Below are 18438 nucleotides of genomic sequence, written 5' to 3' on the forward strand. Positions count from 1 at the left end.
GCGGCGGGGTCTGGCGCGCGCGCGCGCCCGACGGCGGGGCGCTGACTCTTCGCGAGGTCCGCGCGCGGAGCAGGCGAGGGTCTATTTTTCTCCCACTCCCCCGCCTCCCGCTGCCCGAATGATGTCATGGAGAGGCAGCCGGCGGGGGGAGGCGCTGCAGGTTCATGTGTACATAATGAAAAGGCGTTTGACAATCTGCCAAAAAGCACGGGAGGGAGAAACTGAACCTCCTGGATTTCGTAAATCGAGTCGTCATCATCTGCAACTACGGGAGAAAAGAGGAGGGGGAGCAGCGGCGGCGGCGGCGGCAGCAGAAGCAGCGGCGGCGCCGGCGACTCGATACTCGGCTGCTGCCTCCATGTGAAACCCCAAGCAAAAAAATAATAATAATCAAGGGGTGGGGTGGGGGGGGAAAAGGGGGAGGTTGGGGGCAAATCCGGGGAGAAAGCGTTGTCTGGAGAGCAACAGTTCCCAGCGCCCCGTAAAATACGACCCTCGCCTCCTCGAGTGGTGCATTGCTTTCCCCGTCTCTGGCGCGCTGGCTCTTCGGTGGGATTAGAAGCTTCTTCTTGGCAGCGGCAGCAGCCATGAATTCAGCCGAGCAAACCGTTACATGGCTGATCACCCTGGGGGTGCTGGAGTCGCCCAAAAAAAGCATCTCCGACCCGGAGGGATTTTTGCAGGCATCTCTAAAAGACGGGGTGGTTCTTTGCAGACTGCTGGATCGCCTGCTACCGGGGACCATAGATAAAGTAAGTGCCTTTAATATTCCTATATTTCCCATTAAATCTCTCCCTCTCCCCTCGCCCCCCCCTCCCTCCCTCCCGCCTACGCCTGCCCGGCCCCATAAGAGAATCGGGTTTTACTTGGGCTTCATCGCCAGGGCGTCGCATAACGCAAGGAACGCACCAAACTGCCCTTCCAGCATGTGCGGATCTTTACAACCATTGCAGCCTAAAACCCGGTGGGCAGCATAAGGCGAGGCTACCGGCTCCTTTGCGATTTTCCCCGGATTATCTGGGCAGAGATACCAAGAGGCTAGGGCAGATTTAAAAAAAAAAAAAAAAGCGCGCATGACACGCCTGGATTCAATCCGTCAGGCTCCTTCTCTTCTGGATATGTCGGAAAGTGACTCGCCCGGGACTCGCTTAGATCCACTCACTTTCCTTTGTCCAGGGTCTCTCACCCCCTCCCCCCCCCGCAACACAGCCTTTCCCCACCCTTGGAAAGGCAGGAAGCGTGTGGCCTTTTCCGTGGGAAGGCTCTTGCGCGGACACATCCTTCCTGTCTAGCTGCAGAGGCTCCATTGTCAAAGCTTGAAGGAGGGGATGGAAACTGAGGGAGTGGGTGGGGAGGTGGGCCGAATTGGGAGCAGAGTTTGAAATATAGTAAGGCAGCTACACTTTTAGCTCTTCGGCCTTCAGGCAGAAGTGCCCCAGGCTTCCTATCTTCAAATCGTACCAAAAAGGACAAAAAACGCATTAAGCCATCAATCACTTTCTAGAATTATCATCTATGTGTAATTTGTGTGTGTGTGTATGAAAGAAAAGATGAACCTCTAGAAGAAAGAATTCCTTTTTTCATAAAATTTTTAGATTCGACGATGTTTTTTGTGTATGCATTATGTATCTTCTTTATTAGTGAAATGTAAAAATTGTTTTGCTTTGATAGATATGGAGGCGTATTTAATTTTACTTTGAGGTTATTTTCCGTAGATAAATACACACCACAATTTTGTACTGAGACTAGGTGTGATCGTGCAGGGTTTTTATATTATAGTTGCTATTTAATACAAACCTCACACACAGACACATGTTAAGAGCACTTCAACATGCAATATAGGCTTCTATTTTTAGGAGAAAATGAGAAAAATCACCTAATTTCAATTCTGCCTTGACACTCCCATCCCTAGTGCTTGAATATGTTCTTCTTAGTGAGAAATTTCTTAAGGTGCCCACATTGCAAAAATGATGACCTAGTTAGCAAGGCAGCTCCTGTGATTTATTGTGTTATTTTAAAGTCTAAGTTTAGTATCTTGATATTCAGATGGAGCACTGTGTGATGGGAAAAACCAAGGACATAGTTTTTTTAAAAAATTTTATTGGGCATGTGAAATGATTTTTAAAAACTCTTTCCTTCCTCAAATTCTTGTTTATTCAAGCATTTTCAAACATTAGTTTGAAATGAGAAGGTTCCATGTATTCTGCAAGAGAGAAGGGTATGTTTATTCCACATGTATACAAATGTACTTAGATCAGCAGATTGGACTTTTGTTTCTCTGTCTACTAGGAACCAGATTGTAGGGAGGAAGGAAGGGGCAATAGTGCTACACATTGATTCTTCCCCCCTCAGCATGTACTGTACAATGCACTTTGACCTAGATATTGACTGAAGTTGCACTTTTGTTCTAATTAAGGAGAGACTAAATGAGAATGGGCAACTGAGCATTTCCATGTTTTGAGGAAATCACAATAGCTGTGAATTAATCATGAGGGGCTGGGAAAAGTACATAGACTGTTTAATGAAAAGATTATACTGGCCAGAACTTTTGGTGCTCTTTTAAAGCAATCAGAATATTAGATGCATAGTAATGGCCACTAGAGGGTGGATTTGCTATGGAAGGTGGCTCCTACTTACATCCTGAGAGGTTATGAATTTGAAATTTGATTTTCTTTTTACCTTTTCACTCTGAACAATAGCCTGGGAGCCTGGGAGGTAGAAAAGTCCCTTGCATTTTCAAATTCCTTTCTTTAGAGATTTATAGAACTTGCTTTAATAAAAACACAGACTATTTCTCATAAACCTTGAGTCCTCTTCAGGAGTTTATAATTTAAATAAATTTATCAGTGTCATCCTGAGGAAGTTCTGAGTATATCACAGAATCACAGGATTGGAAGTCTTCCAATCTAAACCACTCCTTAGGGCAGAAATCCACAGACCATGGTGGACAAATGGCTGCCCCACCTTTGCCTGAAAGCTTTCAATGGCCCTCAGAGCTCCAGGAGGGAGGCTTTTCCATGGCTGAATAGCTTGCATGGTCAGGAAATTCCTCCTTATATCTAGATCTTCTTTAAAATCTCTGCCAGGTGCTTCTTACCCATAAGAGCAGTAGTGGGAGAAAAAAACCACACCCACTTTCCTGCGTCAGCCTGGATATGTATGATTTGGTATAGACTAGAGTACTGTGTGGGCCCAGCTGTTGTATTATATAAAATATGTCTTATGGGTTTGTGTATTTAGTGAAGCCAGTCAAAAGTGATTTATTCAAGAAACCATGATTTAAGCACACCATGCCTTAGCATAATTTGTGGACCATTATGAAGTATAAATCAAACACATGTAGCCCAATGGTCAACATGGTTTTGATGGAGGCTGCCTAAGACTTATGGACTCATGTTCAACATTTTTGAGATCCAAATTATGTTTATAGTAACCTTGCCACATATCTTGCAAATACATCTTTTTCAAGGCTAGGATGTGTTGGCAGACTGACTAGACCTGAAGTCTAACGAAAGAATGATTGATACGCAGCAATTGTTGAATGTCCTGGCATTCTTTGAAATTAACATTATTAAGGAGTAGAGAGAAAATAAGGGAGTAAGCAAGTAGAATTAAATTTGCAATTTGTGTGTCATTGTCACTAAATAAGAAATTTTGGAATGGAAACTGAAGGCATTTTGTGAAAGAATGGCTATCTGCAATGTGCTTACTCATCATTAATTTGGATAATGTAGCAGTGCAATTCACAAAAGGAAATCCTAGATGGTTTATGTGTGATTTAAGATAACATGGGATTCTGTTATTATCTAACAGTTTTACAGAAAATAATGACAAATGGGGTTTCTCTGGATTTCATTCAATAATTCTGCTGTATTCTAACGTTGGCAACTATTTACTGGGCTGTGGGCAAAATTGGAAAGTTAATATTAGTGGATTTTGGAAAAAAAAGAGTTATAGTTTGAGATAAGAGGAAAGTGAAAATGCTGCATGTATAGGTAAAAGGTTCATTGGTATTTTAGCTAATTTAAGTATATGATTGTCCAATTTTTTTATTGTGATATTCACATTCACAGATAGGGGAGTGTTCCATCAGACTTTCTGATTTTTCACTTGCTGCTTTATGTTCATTACTTAATTTTGGAAGGATTTATACCATTTCAATATCAGTCTAAATTTTTGGATGAATGATTTGTGTCAACACACATTCATTTTAAAAATTAATATAACCAATAATACTGCATCAATGAAAAGAAAATGTACTGAACTGACTCTTTGAGATGTATCTAAGCCTGGAGAAATATTAGGCATACAAAATAGTAGAGATTTTAATGACCACCAAATACACTCATTTCATTTTAGGATTCATCACACACACTTCCTGCTAAATGCTAAAATGGCTTGCTTACCATTTATGCAGGACATGTCCTCAGAGCCTTCCTCTTGGTACTAGTCAAAAAACAGTGTTTTTTCATTTGAAAACTGTACAGTTTTTTCTTTATGAAGATATTCTGCAACCTTGAGGAGGAGCCTGAGGGAGGTCCAGCTGACCTTCTCATCCATCCAGTTTCTGTGACCATTTCTCCTTTGATTGATGAAGAGATTAGAACAGAGGTATCAAACTCGATTTCATTGAGGACTGCATCAGGGTTGAGTTTGACCTCGGGGGCCTGAGGTAGGCATGGCCAGCTTGACGTCATGTGAATCAGGGGTGCCTTGGGTGATCCGAGCATTCTCCCGAGCTCTGTTTCCGGCTGCGATGGTCTCCTGCAACCCTCTGCCAGCGAAAACGGAGCTGGGGGGGGTGCGTGCTGTGTGTGGCCCTCTTAAGCTCTGTTTCCAGCTGTGACAGCCTCCTGCAAACATCTGCCAGCGAAAATGGAGCTGCATGTGGCCCTCCCAAACTCCATTTTTGCTGGCAGAAGCACCGTGGGCCGATCCTTAGCTGTTTCCAAGGCGGCCCGTGGGACAGATCTAAGCACACCGCAGGCCGGATCCGGCCCCCAGGCCTTGCGTTTAACATCCCTGGATTAGAATTTACCCAGCAATCAAATGTCTCCTTTAGGAGCAAAGAAATAGCAACCTTGTGGAACCTTGGAAGTTACTGGTGTGGAAAGTTTGCTTTCCAACAGTAACTTCCATACAGCCTGTTCCTGTCTCATACCACAACAGTCTTCTCAATGATAGCTTTCTTTGTCACCCCTTCTCCATTCTTCTTATCTTCCTACCTGTATTCACCCTTATCAAATGCAGAACTGTTGCCTTCCCTGTTCTTATCCCTTTGCTGCCCTGTCTCTTCTCAGTATGCTTCTTAGAAAGTATCATGATCACTTAGGAAGCAGCAGTAGTAGCTAAGGACTGCACGTGTAGGGATATGTTCTTGGCCCTATTTTGATAATGATAAAGTGGTAGATCAAGGGGAAGATAAGGGCAGCAAAGGAGAGTTGGATAAGGGAAGGAGAGGCAGGCAGATAGGAAAAGAATTCCCTCTTTCTTTCATTGCCGATTTTCCCCCCTGACAGTAATAGCAATAGCGGACCTCTTTTCCTCTGCCAGTCTCATTTGAGAGACACAACAAGAGGAATTGGATTTCCAAGTAAAATAATTTTCCCCCTCTTAGGGAGAAAAGCATATCACTGGGTTTCTGGATACCATCTTTAATAACAGTGGTGTGGCTCTGATGCATGTAAAAAGGGGTAGGGTTGCCATCTTGATTTTTTTGACTCCCGATGAATGCCCTAGATCACGGGTGTCAAACTTGCGGTGTCACGTTGATATCACATGACTTATTGCAATGTTTCCCCTTTGTGGAGCTGGGGTGGGTGTGGCCTGTGGATGACACATCCGGCCTGTGGGCCGCCAGTTTGACACTCCTGCTCTAGATGTTCAGGAAATTGGATGAAAAGTACAGGCAGCATGTGGAAGGAACAGGCAGCAGAAGAGTGATTGGTTCTTTTATTGAAACAATGGAATTTAAAATCAATCAATCAATAAAATAAATTCCCATTATTCTTTCCTTTTACAGAAAGAATAACTAAACAAATTATTTACTTATTTATTTATTTTTATTTTATTAAATTTCTTATTATTGCAAAAGTTTTACAATTACATTTTCCCCCCTTTCCCCCCCCCCCCACCCACCCCAAACTTCCCAACCTCCCTAACCCTCCCTAACCCTCCCCTCCCCCCAGACTTCCACACAATATACTCATATCCGATACAAACCCCCCTTAGTATAAAACTTGTATAAAACTTGAACCCCTCCCTCCCCCTTTTAATTTCTCTTTTTATCTTCATTACATTAAAATATTTCTAATACATTATTTTCAAATAAAAGCTATTTGATACTTCCTAGTTTGATATTTGTTCTGAACATATTCTATCCACTTTTTCCATTCCCATTCATAAGTCTCTTGTGAACAATCTTTTAAGTATGCTGAAATCTTCGCCATCTCTGCAAAACTGGCCATCTTCAAAGTCCATTCCTCAATAGTGGGCAAAGCTTCGTTCTTCCAGTATTTACCTATCAACAATCTTGCTGCTGTTATCATATGCAATATCAATTTTGTTTCACCCAGTGTAAAACCCTTAACTATACCCAATAAAAACAATTATTAAATTTCTATACCGCCCTTCTCCCGAAGGACTCAGGGCGGTGAACAGCCACAAGATAAAACACATAAATACAAAAATTTAAAATAAATTAAAAACGAATTAAATAATTTGGCTGAATTTAAAATACCCATAATTTAAAACAAATTAAAATTTACATTTAAAAAGGGGAGAAGATTTAGGCCAGGCCAGCTTGATGAAATAAAAAAGTCTTAAGCGTGCGACGGAAGGTGCGCAGATCCGGGATCCTCCGTATCTCCGGGGGGAGCTTGTTCCAGATCGTAGGTGCCCCCACAGAGAAGGCTCTCCCCCTAGGGGCTGCCAGTCGACATTGTTTGGCTGACGGCACCCGGAGGAGCCCCTCTCTATGGGAGCGTACTGGCCGGTGGGAGGCTATTGCTGGTAGCAGGCGGTCCCGTAGATAACCAGGTCCTAAGCCATGGAGCGCTTTAAAGGTGATAACCAGAACCTTGAAGCGCACTCGGAAGACCACCGGGAGCCAGTGCAGCTCGCGCAGGAGAGGTGTTACATGGGAACTCCACATTGATCCCATAACCACCCGCGTGGCCACACTCTGCGCCAGTTGGAGCCTCCGAGTGCACCTCAAGGGGAGCCCCATGTAGAGAGTGTTATAATAGTCCAGATGAGAGGTGACGAGGGCATGAGTGACTGTGTGTAGAGAGTCCCGATCTAGAAAGGGACGCAACTGGCGGATCAGGTGAACCTGATGAAAAATCCTCCCGGTCATGGCCGTCAAGTGCTCTTCTAAAGACAGCCGTGAATCCAGGAGGACGCCCAAGTTGCAAGTCCTTTATGTGGGGGCCAGTGATTCGCCCCCAATAGTCAGCGATGGCGCCAGCTGATTATATCGGGACGTCGGAAACCACAGCCACTCAGTCTTGGATGGGTTGAGCCTGAGCCTGTTTCTCCCCATCCAGATCCGTACGGCCTCCAGGCACCAGGATATCACTTCAAGGGCATCGTTGGGGTGGTTAGAATTAGAAGTTAATAATAAAATAAAATAATCAAACAAAGAAAAACTCTTACTTCTTCCTCCAGAGTTAAATAGGAAAAATCTATTTTTTGTTTTCCAGGATCACATCAGAATTTTCAGTTGAATCTAAGGCCCACTGTTAATTAAAGTTGTCTTTTTAAAAGCAATATGAATTGATTTTAAATTTTGATAGTTATTAATATTTCTAATACTATTTAGTAAACTCCCAAAGTGAACAAGGAAGTCTATTTTGTTTTTTTAATCGTCTGTTGGTAGAGATACCAAAGCTTGAGCAAAAGATTCTGATGATATCAGAATCTTAGGTTGTAGATGATTCCAGATGAGAAGTGTCCACAAAATCCAGAACTTTCATTAGAATGACAAAAGCGTTGTTGCGAAGTAAGAAGCTGGATATAAAGACTATTTATGCGTTTAAACATTGATGTTCGAGAAGACTCCTGAGTACAGGTAGTCCTCGATTTATAACAGTTCATTTAGTGACCATTCGAAGTTACAATGGTACTGAAAAAAGTGGCTTATGAGCATTTTTCACATTAAAGACAATTGCAGAAGCCTCATGGTCATGTGATTTACATTCAGATGCCTAATAATTAACTCACATTTATGACAGTTGCAGTGTCCCAGAGTCATTTGATCCCCTTTTGCAACCTTCTGATACGCAAAATCAATGGGGAAACCAAATTCACTTAAAAACTGTGATACTAATTTAAGAACTGCAGTGATTCACTTAACAAATGTGGTGAGAAAAGTCATAAAATGGGGCAAAACTCACTTAACAAATGTTTCACTTAACAACAAATTTTGGGCTCAATTATGGTCGTACGTTGAGGACTGCCTCAATACCATTCATGGCCAAGAAAGCAAATATATGTGTCATATCCTCCCTTGAGGCACAAATGACCCAGCACAAATGATCATATATTGGACACATTTTGGAAGCATGCCAGAAACTGGGCCACGCAAACAAGCAAAGCTCCATCCGCAAGATGCAGGCAGCACGCGAAACTACACCCTAAGATAATACATAGGGCAATGAGTATAAAATAACCATTTGTATACATTGGCTTTGCCAACATTATTTTAAGCATTTGAAAATATACTCATATTCCCTGTCTTGTTTTGTTCCAGTTCTGAGTCAGTCTAGAACCATGATGGCGAACCTATGGCACGTAGCCATATCAGTGGGCACGCCAGCTCAGCTGATATTTGGGCCTTCTGGGCCCACCAGAAGTAGGGAAACAGGCTGTTTCCTGCCTCCGGAAGGCCTGGGGGCGTGGAGAAGGCCCGTTTTTCTTTCTCACCTGGCTCCAGATCCTCTCTATGCATCTAGGGTGGGCGAAAACAGCCTTCCCCACCTCCTCAGAGGCCTGAAATGGCCCATTTCCCAACTCCTGGTTGGACAGGAAGTGATGTTTTTTGCTGTCCCCAACCTCTAAAGACTCCTAGAGAGGCTCACAAATCATTTTTCTAAATAATTTACCACAAATTTATCCTAAAACAAATCAAATGCACTTTGATTTGGAGGGTAGAGCTGAGGACTTTGTACAGTATCTGCATGACAAAATCACTCAGATTCGGGAAGATCTGGACTCCGACTGGGTAGTTTCAAGGGGGATGACTGAGGCAGGTCTTGAGAATGTTATCTGTGATGAGTTTGATCCTGTGACTCCTGATGACGTGGACAGGATTCTGGGTAGACTGAACGCGACCACATGTTTGTTGGACCCGTGTCCCTCCTGGTTAGTGCTGGCTTCTCGGGAGGTGACACGAGGCTGGCTCCAGGGGATTATAAATGCTTCACTGAGTGAGGGTGACTTCGCCGCCTTGAAAGAGGCGGTGGTGAGGCCTCTCCTCAAGAAGCCTTCCCTGGACCCGGAAATGTTGTCTAATTATCATCCGGTCTCCAACCTTCGCTTTGTGGCGAAGGTTGTTGAGAGTGTGGTTGCGCGACAGCTCCCCCAGCACCTGGATGAAACGGTGTATCTGGATCTGTTCCAGTTGGGCTTAAGGCCTGGGTACAGCACGGAAACGGCATTGGTCACGTTGGTTGATGATCTCTGGAGGGCTCGGGACAGAGGTTGCTCCTCTGTCCTGGTCCTATTAGATCTCTCAGCAGCTTTTGATACCATCAACCATGGTATCATGCTGCACTGGTTGGAAGAGTTAGGGGTGGGGAGCACTGTGTTACGGTGGTTCTCCTTTCTCTCCAACCGGTTGCAGTCGGTGTTGGCAGGGAGGCAGAGGTCGACCCCGAGGTGCCTTATATGTGGCATGCCACAAGGGTCGGTCCTCTTGCCCCTTCTATTCAACATTTATGTAAAGCCGCTGGGCGAGATCATCCGTGGTTTCGGGGTGACGTACCATCAGTACGCTGACACTCAGCTGTACATCTCCACCCCGGACCACCCCAACGATGCCCTTGAGGTGATGTCCCGGTGCCTGTAGGCCGTGCGGATCTGGATGGAGAGAAACAGGCTGAGGCTCAACCCATCCAAGACCTAGTGGCTGTGGTTTCCGATGTCCTGATATAGTCAGTTGGTGCCATCTCTGACTATTGGGGTGAATCGCTGGCCCCCACAGAGAGGGCTCGCAACTTGGGCATCCTCCTGGATTCACGGCTGTCTTTGGAAAAGCTTTTGACGGTCGTGGCCGGGAGGATTTTTCATCAGGTTCGCCTGATTCGCCAGTTGCGTCCCTTTCTGGAACGGGACTCCTTATGCACAGTCACTCATGCCCTCGTCACTTCCCGCCTGGACTACTGCAACGCTCTCTACATGGGGCTCCCCTTGAGGAGCACCCGGAGGCTCCAACTGGTGCAGAGTGTGGCCGCATGGGTGGTTATGGGAGTGACATGGCGTTCCAATGTAACACCTCTCCTGCGCGAGCTGCACTGGCTCCCGGAGGTCTTCCGTGTGCGCTTCAAGGTTTTGGTTACCACCTTTAGAGCGCTCCATGGCTTAGGACCTGGTTATCTACGGGACCGCCTGCTGCCACCAGTAGCCTCCCACCGGACAGTACGCTCTCATAGAGAGGGGCTCCTCCGGGTGCCGTCAGCCAAACAATGTCGACTGGTGGCCCCCAGGGGGAGAGCCTTCTCTGTGGGGGCACCTACTATCTGGAATGAGCTCCCCCCGGAGATACGGAGGATCCCGGATCTACGCACCTTCCCTCGCGCTCTCAAGACCTTTTTATTCCATCAGGGGAGCCTGGCCTAATTTTTCCCTTTTTTCCCTTTTTAAAATGCAAATTTTAATCTGTTTTTAATCAGTGGGGTGTTTTAAATCTGTCTTCGGACAAATTGTTTAATTCAGTTTTATTTTGCTTTTAAATTTTGTATTTATGTGTTTTATCTTGTGGCTGTTCACCGCCCTGAGTCCTTCAGGAGTAGGGCAATATATAAATCAAATAAAACTAAAACTAAAACTAAAAATGCACTTGCACACAATGCTAAATCATGGTTTATTTAAAGATGCATTATTTAACCAATGTGCTTATACACAAATCACAAACACGGGGCGTGGTGGGATTCCAACAATGATAGCCTAAATGATGTTTAAGGTGAAATCACGTACAGCAGGGGTGGGCTTCAAAAATTTTAGCAAGGGGTTCTCTACCCGGTTGCTGGGTGGGTGTGGCCATGGTGGGTGTGGCTTAGTCGACCTCCTGCACCACGGCAGGGGGTGCGTTTTTGCCCTCGTCAGGCTCCGGAGGCTTTCCTCGAGCTTCCGGGAAGGCGAAAATGGCCTCCCCAGGTTCTGGAGGCCCTCTGGAGGCTGGAAACGGGCCTGTTTCTTGCCTTCCTGAACTTCCAGTAGGCCCGTTTTTTGCCCTCCCCGAGCCTCCACATGCGCTCTGCACTTACCTGCATCCAAAACAGGCCGCGTGGGGACTCCTAGGAAGGGCGGGGTAGAGTGGGCGGGGCCAGCCAGGAATGGGATTTGTGGTTTCTCCAAACTGCACAGAATCTTAGCTAGAGGTTCTCCTGAACCCCTGCGAACCCCCAGCAGCCCACCCCTGATGTACAGTACATATTAATCTAATAGATTAAACTGGTGTACTGGAAAAAGTACTAAGTTAGAAACTGACTGTGAGGTCTAGTCACATCTTGGATCCGGATGAGGCCATTTGGGTTACTTTTGGCCAGTTAGTCAAGAAAGAAGGCAAAGACAAAGCACTTACAAAAATCTTGCCAAGATAACCTTCAGGCAGTCACCAGGAGTCCAAAATGGCATGAAGACACTAACCAACTAATTAACTAACTAAATAACTAAATGGTTTTTTTTAGAAAAATAACTTAAATCAGAATTTATTTTTGAATAGGTAGGAATACAGTAGTACTGTGTTGTCAGCCATTTTCTCTTGCTGATTTTTTTTGGGTATTTACAGATATGTATATTTATATAGAAAACAAAAAGCTGGTTTTAAATAATCTTTCTATTAAGTGGATTTTTTTCCTGGCATGGCTCCTGTTTTTTTAAAAGTTTGATGCCATGCCAAAATGCAGCAAGTAGAATATTTTTATTAATTTTGCATTTGCCTGTCAGTATTGCATTTGCTTTGGCACACACCAGGAAAAAAACATAGGAGCCTTACTGGGAAAAAAAGTGCTTGCTCTTATTTACATGATTACACATTCCAGAAAGAAAAGCTGGTTCTGTTCATACAAGGCAACGACGCACACTCATCTAGTGAAAGTGACAGTACCTGTACCATTACATTGTCAGACAAATGATGCAAATAATTTCTGTCAATTGCATGATGAAGTCATGATATACGTGGCACCCCTCGCCCTCATGTAGATGCCCATGGAATCATGTTATAGTAAATTAAGTCAAATGTATGGATTTACACTGAATCCAGACTAACCAAAGAGGCTGGATCTGCAGATCATGGTAGGTTAAAATATAGTTGCTTGGTTTGGTGTCAATTAATCATGGCTAAGTGTACCATCTAAACACAGGTCACTCAGCCACAGACTAGCCAGCCATATTTCAGCACGGCATATGTATGTAAAAGTCCCAGCTCTTTCTAAAAAAAGGCAAGAGTTTGTATTAACACTATTTGTTTTAGAAATTGTAATGGTTAGATTCACGTATGCTGAACCATAGTCCATGAATGGAGAGAACAATTTTTGAAGCCTTCATGTGTAGACAATTCCATTTCTCAGGTTCCTACAGCTTTTCGAAATAGAAACTGAATGGCAGATTGCAGATTTTAAAATAAATTATTTTGTAAAGTTGGCAGGTTTAGCACACCACCATCCCCCAAAATAGAAATTTTAAACAATCTGCCTAAAATTTGTACAATTTTAATTAAAATTTGTAAAATTTGTACCTGTATTGCTTAGGCTTCGTGCCTAAGGTGAATCTAGAACTCTCAGTCTGTGGATTTCTAGCCTGGTACTTTAGTATCAGTCCAAACTGGCTTTCATGGCATGTAAGTTTGTTTTCAAATCCTAGTCCTCACAAAGATCCAAGAGCCAACAAGCTCTTCCTCCACAATATTTGAGTACTGGGAACTCAGTTATTTTGGGGGTCATTGATATGTCAGAAATGAATGCCTCAGTCTGGCCTCTTGGATTTGCCCCAAGAAACAAATCTCTGCTTTCTCTATAAACAAAGTGAAAGAGAAACAACTGAATAAAATTGATAACAAAGCAGCAACTATACTTGGAAATTGATCTCATGCCGCTGACCTGTAAATCACACCACTGTGGTGAAAGTAGTTACCAAAATACTGCAACTGTATTGAAATAAAGAAGCCCCCATGCAGAATTCTCTGTGACACTTGATCAAAGACATCGTCGAAAGAAATGTCCATTTGGGTTCAGTTCCAAATGGGAAGAAAGACACTGGAAACATGGAGACTGCTTGGAAAGATGGTTTAATGGTAGACAGGACTACATGGTTTGAGGTCCTGTGCAAAAAAGAGCACATGGGTGAGAGAGGGAGAGAGATTTATACCCTCTCTTGGCTCCCACCTTGTAGCTTCCCGTTCTGTGCAAGAAATATACTCTGATTGGTTGTCAGACTCCAATGGGGCCAGGGTGGATTTGATTTAAATCGAGTTGATTTAAATCACAATTTAAATCATGATTTAAATCACTAGTAAAAAGGCTTGATTTAAATCAACTCGATTTAAATCATAATTTTTAAAGAGCAACTGTCATCTCTGCTACTTCTTTGACCCACTGTTGACTCACCGATAGTCCCAGTGTTGCAGAATATACAGCCTCGTACTACATAACTAAGCTCCATTCCATGCTGAATAAACTAAATTATTTATGTATCTTAAATAGAAAACTATCTTATGATAGATTTTTAACCCCAAAAGTTTTTTATTAAAATAAATTTGATAAAAATCAAAAAAATCCGATTTAAATCAAAAAAATCAGATTTAAATCAAAAAAATCAGATGTTTTGATTTTTTTAAAAAAAATCATTGATTTTTATCCACCTTGCATGGGGCCATGCAGGGGTAACTTTGTAGGTTGTCTTGAATCCCAGTCCTGGTTGAATTTTGCTGGGTGATGATGTAATGAAGGGGCTTTGGACACTTCCTGTTATGGCTTAATGGCTTTGTCCTGGTTTGGATCTTGAGTGAGGGCTAATCCTATCATGCTCCGAGGGCCATGTCATTTGTTTTGTAGATAAACTGGCCCGGCCTTTGTCTTGTAGATAGGTTGGCACCGAAATATCTGCTGAGGGCGGGGGGCAGGGAGCTGACACTCTGTGTTTGTCTTTAAGAAACATATTTCTCCTTTAGGAAAAACATAATATTCTGTCTTTTTAATATTTCCTAGAATATTTCATTTTTTCTAGGAGAGGGGTCAGTGCTAACTTTCTACAACATCATAGGGCTGATTGTAGCCATATGGTCTTTTTCTCTGACAATTGTGACGATGTGCAGCCTTCTATGGAGATTTATGTATTCTGTCAGGAATACTCTGAATGGGGCAGCTGTGTTTGGTCTGTTCAGGGAATAACAGTGCACATAGTTATTTGTCATTTACAATGTTAATTCTATGAAAGCTGGTGAGACAAACATTTCCTAAATGTACATCAAATTAAATTGTATACCAGCTGTCCTGGTGGTTCAGGGAATAGCAAAATGATAATTGCTTCTTAAGGGCTGCAGTTCTACTGTAGCTTTTGGGAAAATTTCACCTGTTAGCTGACCTCTACCATGTATCATTTTAGAGGCACCATCTAAATTTCCTTATTTTGCTAAAGCATAATGTGACTTTGACTTAGCACAATGTATAATTATCAACTGCAATATGTTGGTCATAGTTTATGACTTAGTCTTATCTATGAACTGTTGTGGCTTTTTGGTGAAAATGTATGGCTTAGGAAGGCAGTCAAAGGGTCGTGGGCATTTGCCCAATTCTATTTTGTGACTTCAGTGGCCTCAAGATTACACTTCTGAAATTTGCTGGCAACTGGCTGTATAATAGTAATACTTTCCATCTCCTATTTTTATTAGGAAATGAACTAGGTATACAAACCCCCTGTGCATTATTAAAAAAATGAAAATAGAAAAACTGCAAGTAGAGCATCTCTTTTCAGTTCAACTGCTTTTGTTGTCTCTGGTGTGCTGGACTTGTAATTAACCATGAAACCCTCAGTTTCATCATTCGGCTCCTTCCTGCCATCTTACATTCCCTTTGGCTGCTTCTGCTTTGTCTAATTGTAGAGTTTGGCAGCATGATGCTGATGTGATGTTCTAATGCCAATATTAAATAAAGAATAAATGAAATTATCCCAACCTTGTGAAATTGCATGAGATATCAGCATACATGCACTCCATTTTATGAGAACTCAGGCAAGAACACTTGGAATTATGTAAGATCTAAGGTGATGATATGGTTGCAAGATTCAGCCATTGCCATTGATGTATTTATTTTGTAGGATGGGCAAGCAGTGAAATTGTATGATTATCCAATGCCTAAAATAGTTGTTGACTCCTGCTTCTCTGTATTGCCTATTTTTTTTTACCAAGATTTTTAAAAAGGTTTGAAAACAAGTAAGCAAGCACTAGGAAGTGATAGTGCAGTGCCAGAATCAAACAAAATGAATGCAATTGTTCTATCATCAGTTTTTTGAATTATCTGCATCAGAAAATTGAGTAAGTCTGTAGTACCACATTAGGGTTGAGGAGTCATGAACTTGGCTTTTATGTCTAGATGGTTTTTCCATTTTCTTCTTTCTCTGTTGAATGAACTCAACAAATTGCATGGTTGTCTCTGCCAGCTACATCCTGAATTCTGGAGGTTGGGCAGATAAAGAAACATTCAGCTCTAATCAGGAATTTTCTCCTATTATTCAATTATGAATCTCCAAGTGTTCCATTATTTTAAATGTATTATGTCTCAAAAGAAACCTATTTTGCCTTGAAACATTCCTCAATGATTTTCTGAATTAATTGATACAAACTAATTTATATATATATATATATATATATATATATATATATATATATATATATATATATATATATATATATATATATATATATAAAATATAAACTGTATAGTCAACTGTAGATCTGGAATCACAAGATGGGAAACAAATCTTGGATATAAAAAATAAGAGCTTGGAAGTAGATATACCACTGTATAACTAAAGCAAGATTTGAAATAAGATTTTTTAAAAAATGGTTATGGAGGAAAAGATTCAGTGGTGGGATTCAAATAATTTAACAACCGGTTCTCTGCCCTAATGATTTCTTCCAACAACCAGTTCACCAAACTACTCAGAAAGTTAACAACCGGTTCTCCCAAAGTGGTGCGAACTGGCTGAATCCCACCACTTGATTTGATTCAAATCAAAGTTGGTTTCATATATTACACTTAACCATAATGTAGTTTAATTTGGTTTGCACCTACAAGTTGTATCTTAGCATGAACCTGGCAAGAATTTGTTCAGGTCAAAAGACATGAAAGGTAAAGGCAAATCAACTAAAAAGTGGCAACTAATTCTGAGGTCATATTTTGTGAAAGTTGTGATTCACATATTCAGCAAAATCTATTTAAACTAGGTATGTCCAATGTCTGGCCCACGGACCGCATGTGACCCTGAATAGCTAGTAATATGACCCCACAAGATAATATATATAAAAAGGAAGTTTATTATTTATATACATTACCTATATCATATAGTTTATATGCAGCCTAGGATTATTCCTCTTCATTCAGTGTGAACTAGGCAAGCCAAAAGATTGGGCAACCATGGTCTAAGCTCTAAACCATCTTAACCATTGGGTGGGAGCCATGGCGCATGCATGTGTGTGGAAACAGAGAGAGACATTAACATTAGAAGGGAATGATATAAATAACTGAGATGTCATGTGTATTGCATTTACTCAAACGATAGGCAACCATAATTTAAGAACTACCCTTCCCACAAGAAAAGTTTAGATAAAAAACAATTATTTGCTTCCATAATGTGCGGGAAAGGTAGCCTTATTTTCTGATAAATGATGTTACTATTGATAGCTGGTCTGTTCACAAGTGCATATTTGGAGGACAGTGCTTGTTAGCACCACAAAATTATTTTCAGTCCTTTTAAGTTGCTGTCATATATAAAAACCACTTGATGCTCTCTGAACTTAGTTGTTTTCTTGTAGACATTTCATTACCCAAACTAGGTAACATCATCAGTGTTAGCAGGAAAACCAAACACAGAGAGCACCAAGAATTCCTCATTTCAACCCTGAGCCACAAATGTTCTCCTTTATTAAAACCTATTTTGCAATAAGTTACTCATCTTTTAGCTTGGCAGCCTACATTGTCTTGATAACTGATTGCATTTTATCACAAATAAGGCCGACATGCATAGTGAAATTATTCTTTTTGCAATAAAGTATTTCTGTTTAATATGGGTACCAAAGAACAGTAATCGATTGCCAGCATTAATTATGAATGATGCAAGTATGAGGCCACCTGTTACCATTGAATGATGGCTATTAATTTCCACCCTTTTGTGTCTATAGTTTAAATAATCAATGAGAAGAATTTACCCTGTAAAAGGAAAAAGTTCCAAACTTGCTCTTCTATTGTAAGGTTTCTTCGGCAGTCTTATTGGCACTTTCATGGAATTTATTCATCAATTCATTTTTGAAGCAGTTTAAAAAAAAGTTGGTGATCATGTATACATTAAAATATTTCTACAAGGACAACATGTGGCACATTTTTTAACTTTTAAAACATTTTTCCTTATAAGTTCAGATGAAGTTATTCATTAAAGTCAATTATCAATTGCTAAAAGTACTGAGAAATTCTGAGTTTCAGAATCAAGACTGAAAAATCCAGACTGAATTTTCCTATAAATCAAAGATAGATGAGCATTGAAAAACTGTCTAGATGTAAGGAATTCATTGTTACCGTGACTATAAGGTTTTATGGTACAGAGATAACTAAGATCTTCCTTATATTAACGGTATAGACTTTGCATCACTCCCTTACTATTACCTGTATTGACCATGGTTGACAACATTTGGAAACTCCACATAAAGATCCGGGACTTCATTTCTCTGGAAGCTTCTGTGGGCTTCCAAGTTAGTACATTGTGCCTGGGGAGTTGTGCTGTAGGATTAGATGCATATTAATAGATCCAAAACTGTTTGACACATTTCTGATAAGAACTAGTGATGTTTTTTCAGTCCTGGCATAGTACAATAAAAATGAGCAATGCCCATCAAAATGTTGGCTACCCGTTTCCCAACCCCAGGCTATGGACAGGCACCAGGCTGTGGCACTCCAGAAATTGGCCAAGTAAACGAGCAAAGCTTTGTTTGTCAGCTTGAAAACATTT

The 18438-nt window shown here is 41.7% G+C and overlaps 1 protein-coding gene across 1 annotated transcript in view; it reads left to right on the forward strand.

Annotated features, from left to right (window-relative positions):
• Positions 1 to 548: 548 nt before the first annotated feature.
• ARHGEF7 (Rho guanine nucleotide exchange factor 7) overlaps positions 549 to 18438 on the forward strand; it is a 98538-nt gene continuing 80648 nt past the window's right edge. The window contains exon 1 of the mRNA XM_070944182.1: positions 549 to 752. Within this exon, the coding sequence (XP_070800283.1) occupies positions 588 to 752 (165 nt within the window). The 5' untranslated portion in view covers positions 549 to 587. The remainder of the gene's footprint in view (positions 753 to 18438) is intronic.

The sequence above is a fragment of the Pituophis catenifer genome, unplaced genomic scaffold, assembly GCF_029215685.1.
Source record: "Pituophis catenifer annectens isolate HBS135680 unplaced genomic scaffold, rPitCat1.0.hap2 SCAF_4, whole genome shotgun sequence".
Classification (NCBI taxonomy): domain Eukaryota; kingdom Metazoa; phylum Chordata; class Lepidosauria; order Squamata; family Colubridae; genus Pituophis; species Pituophis catenifer.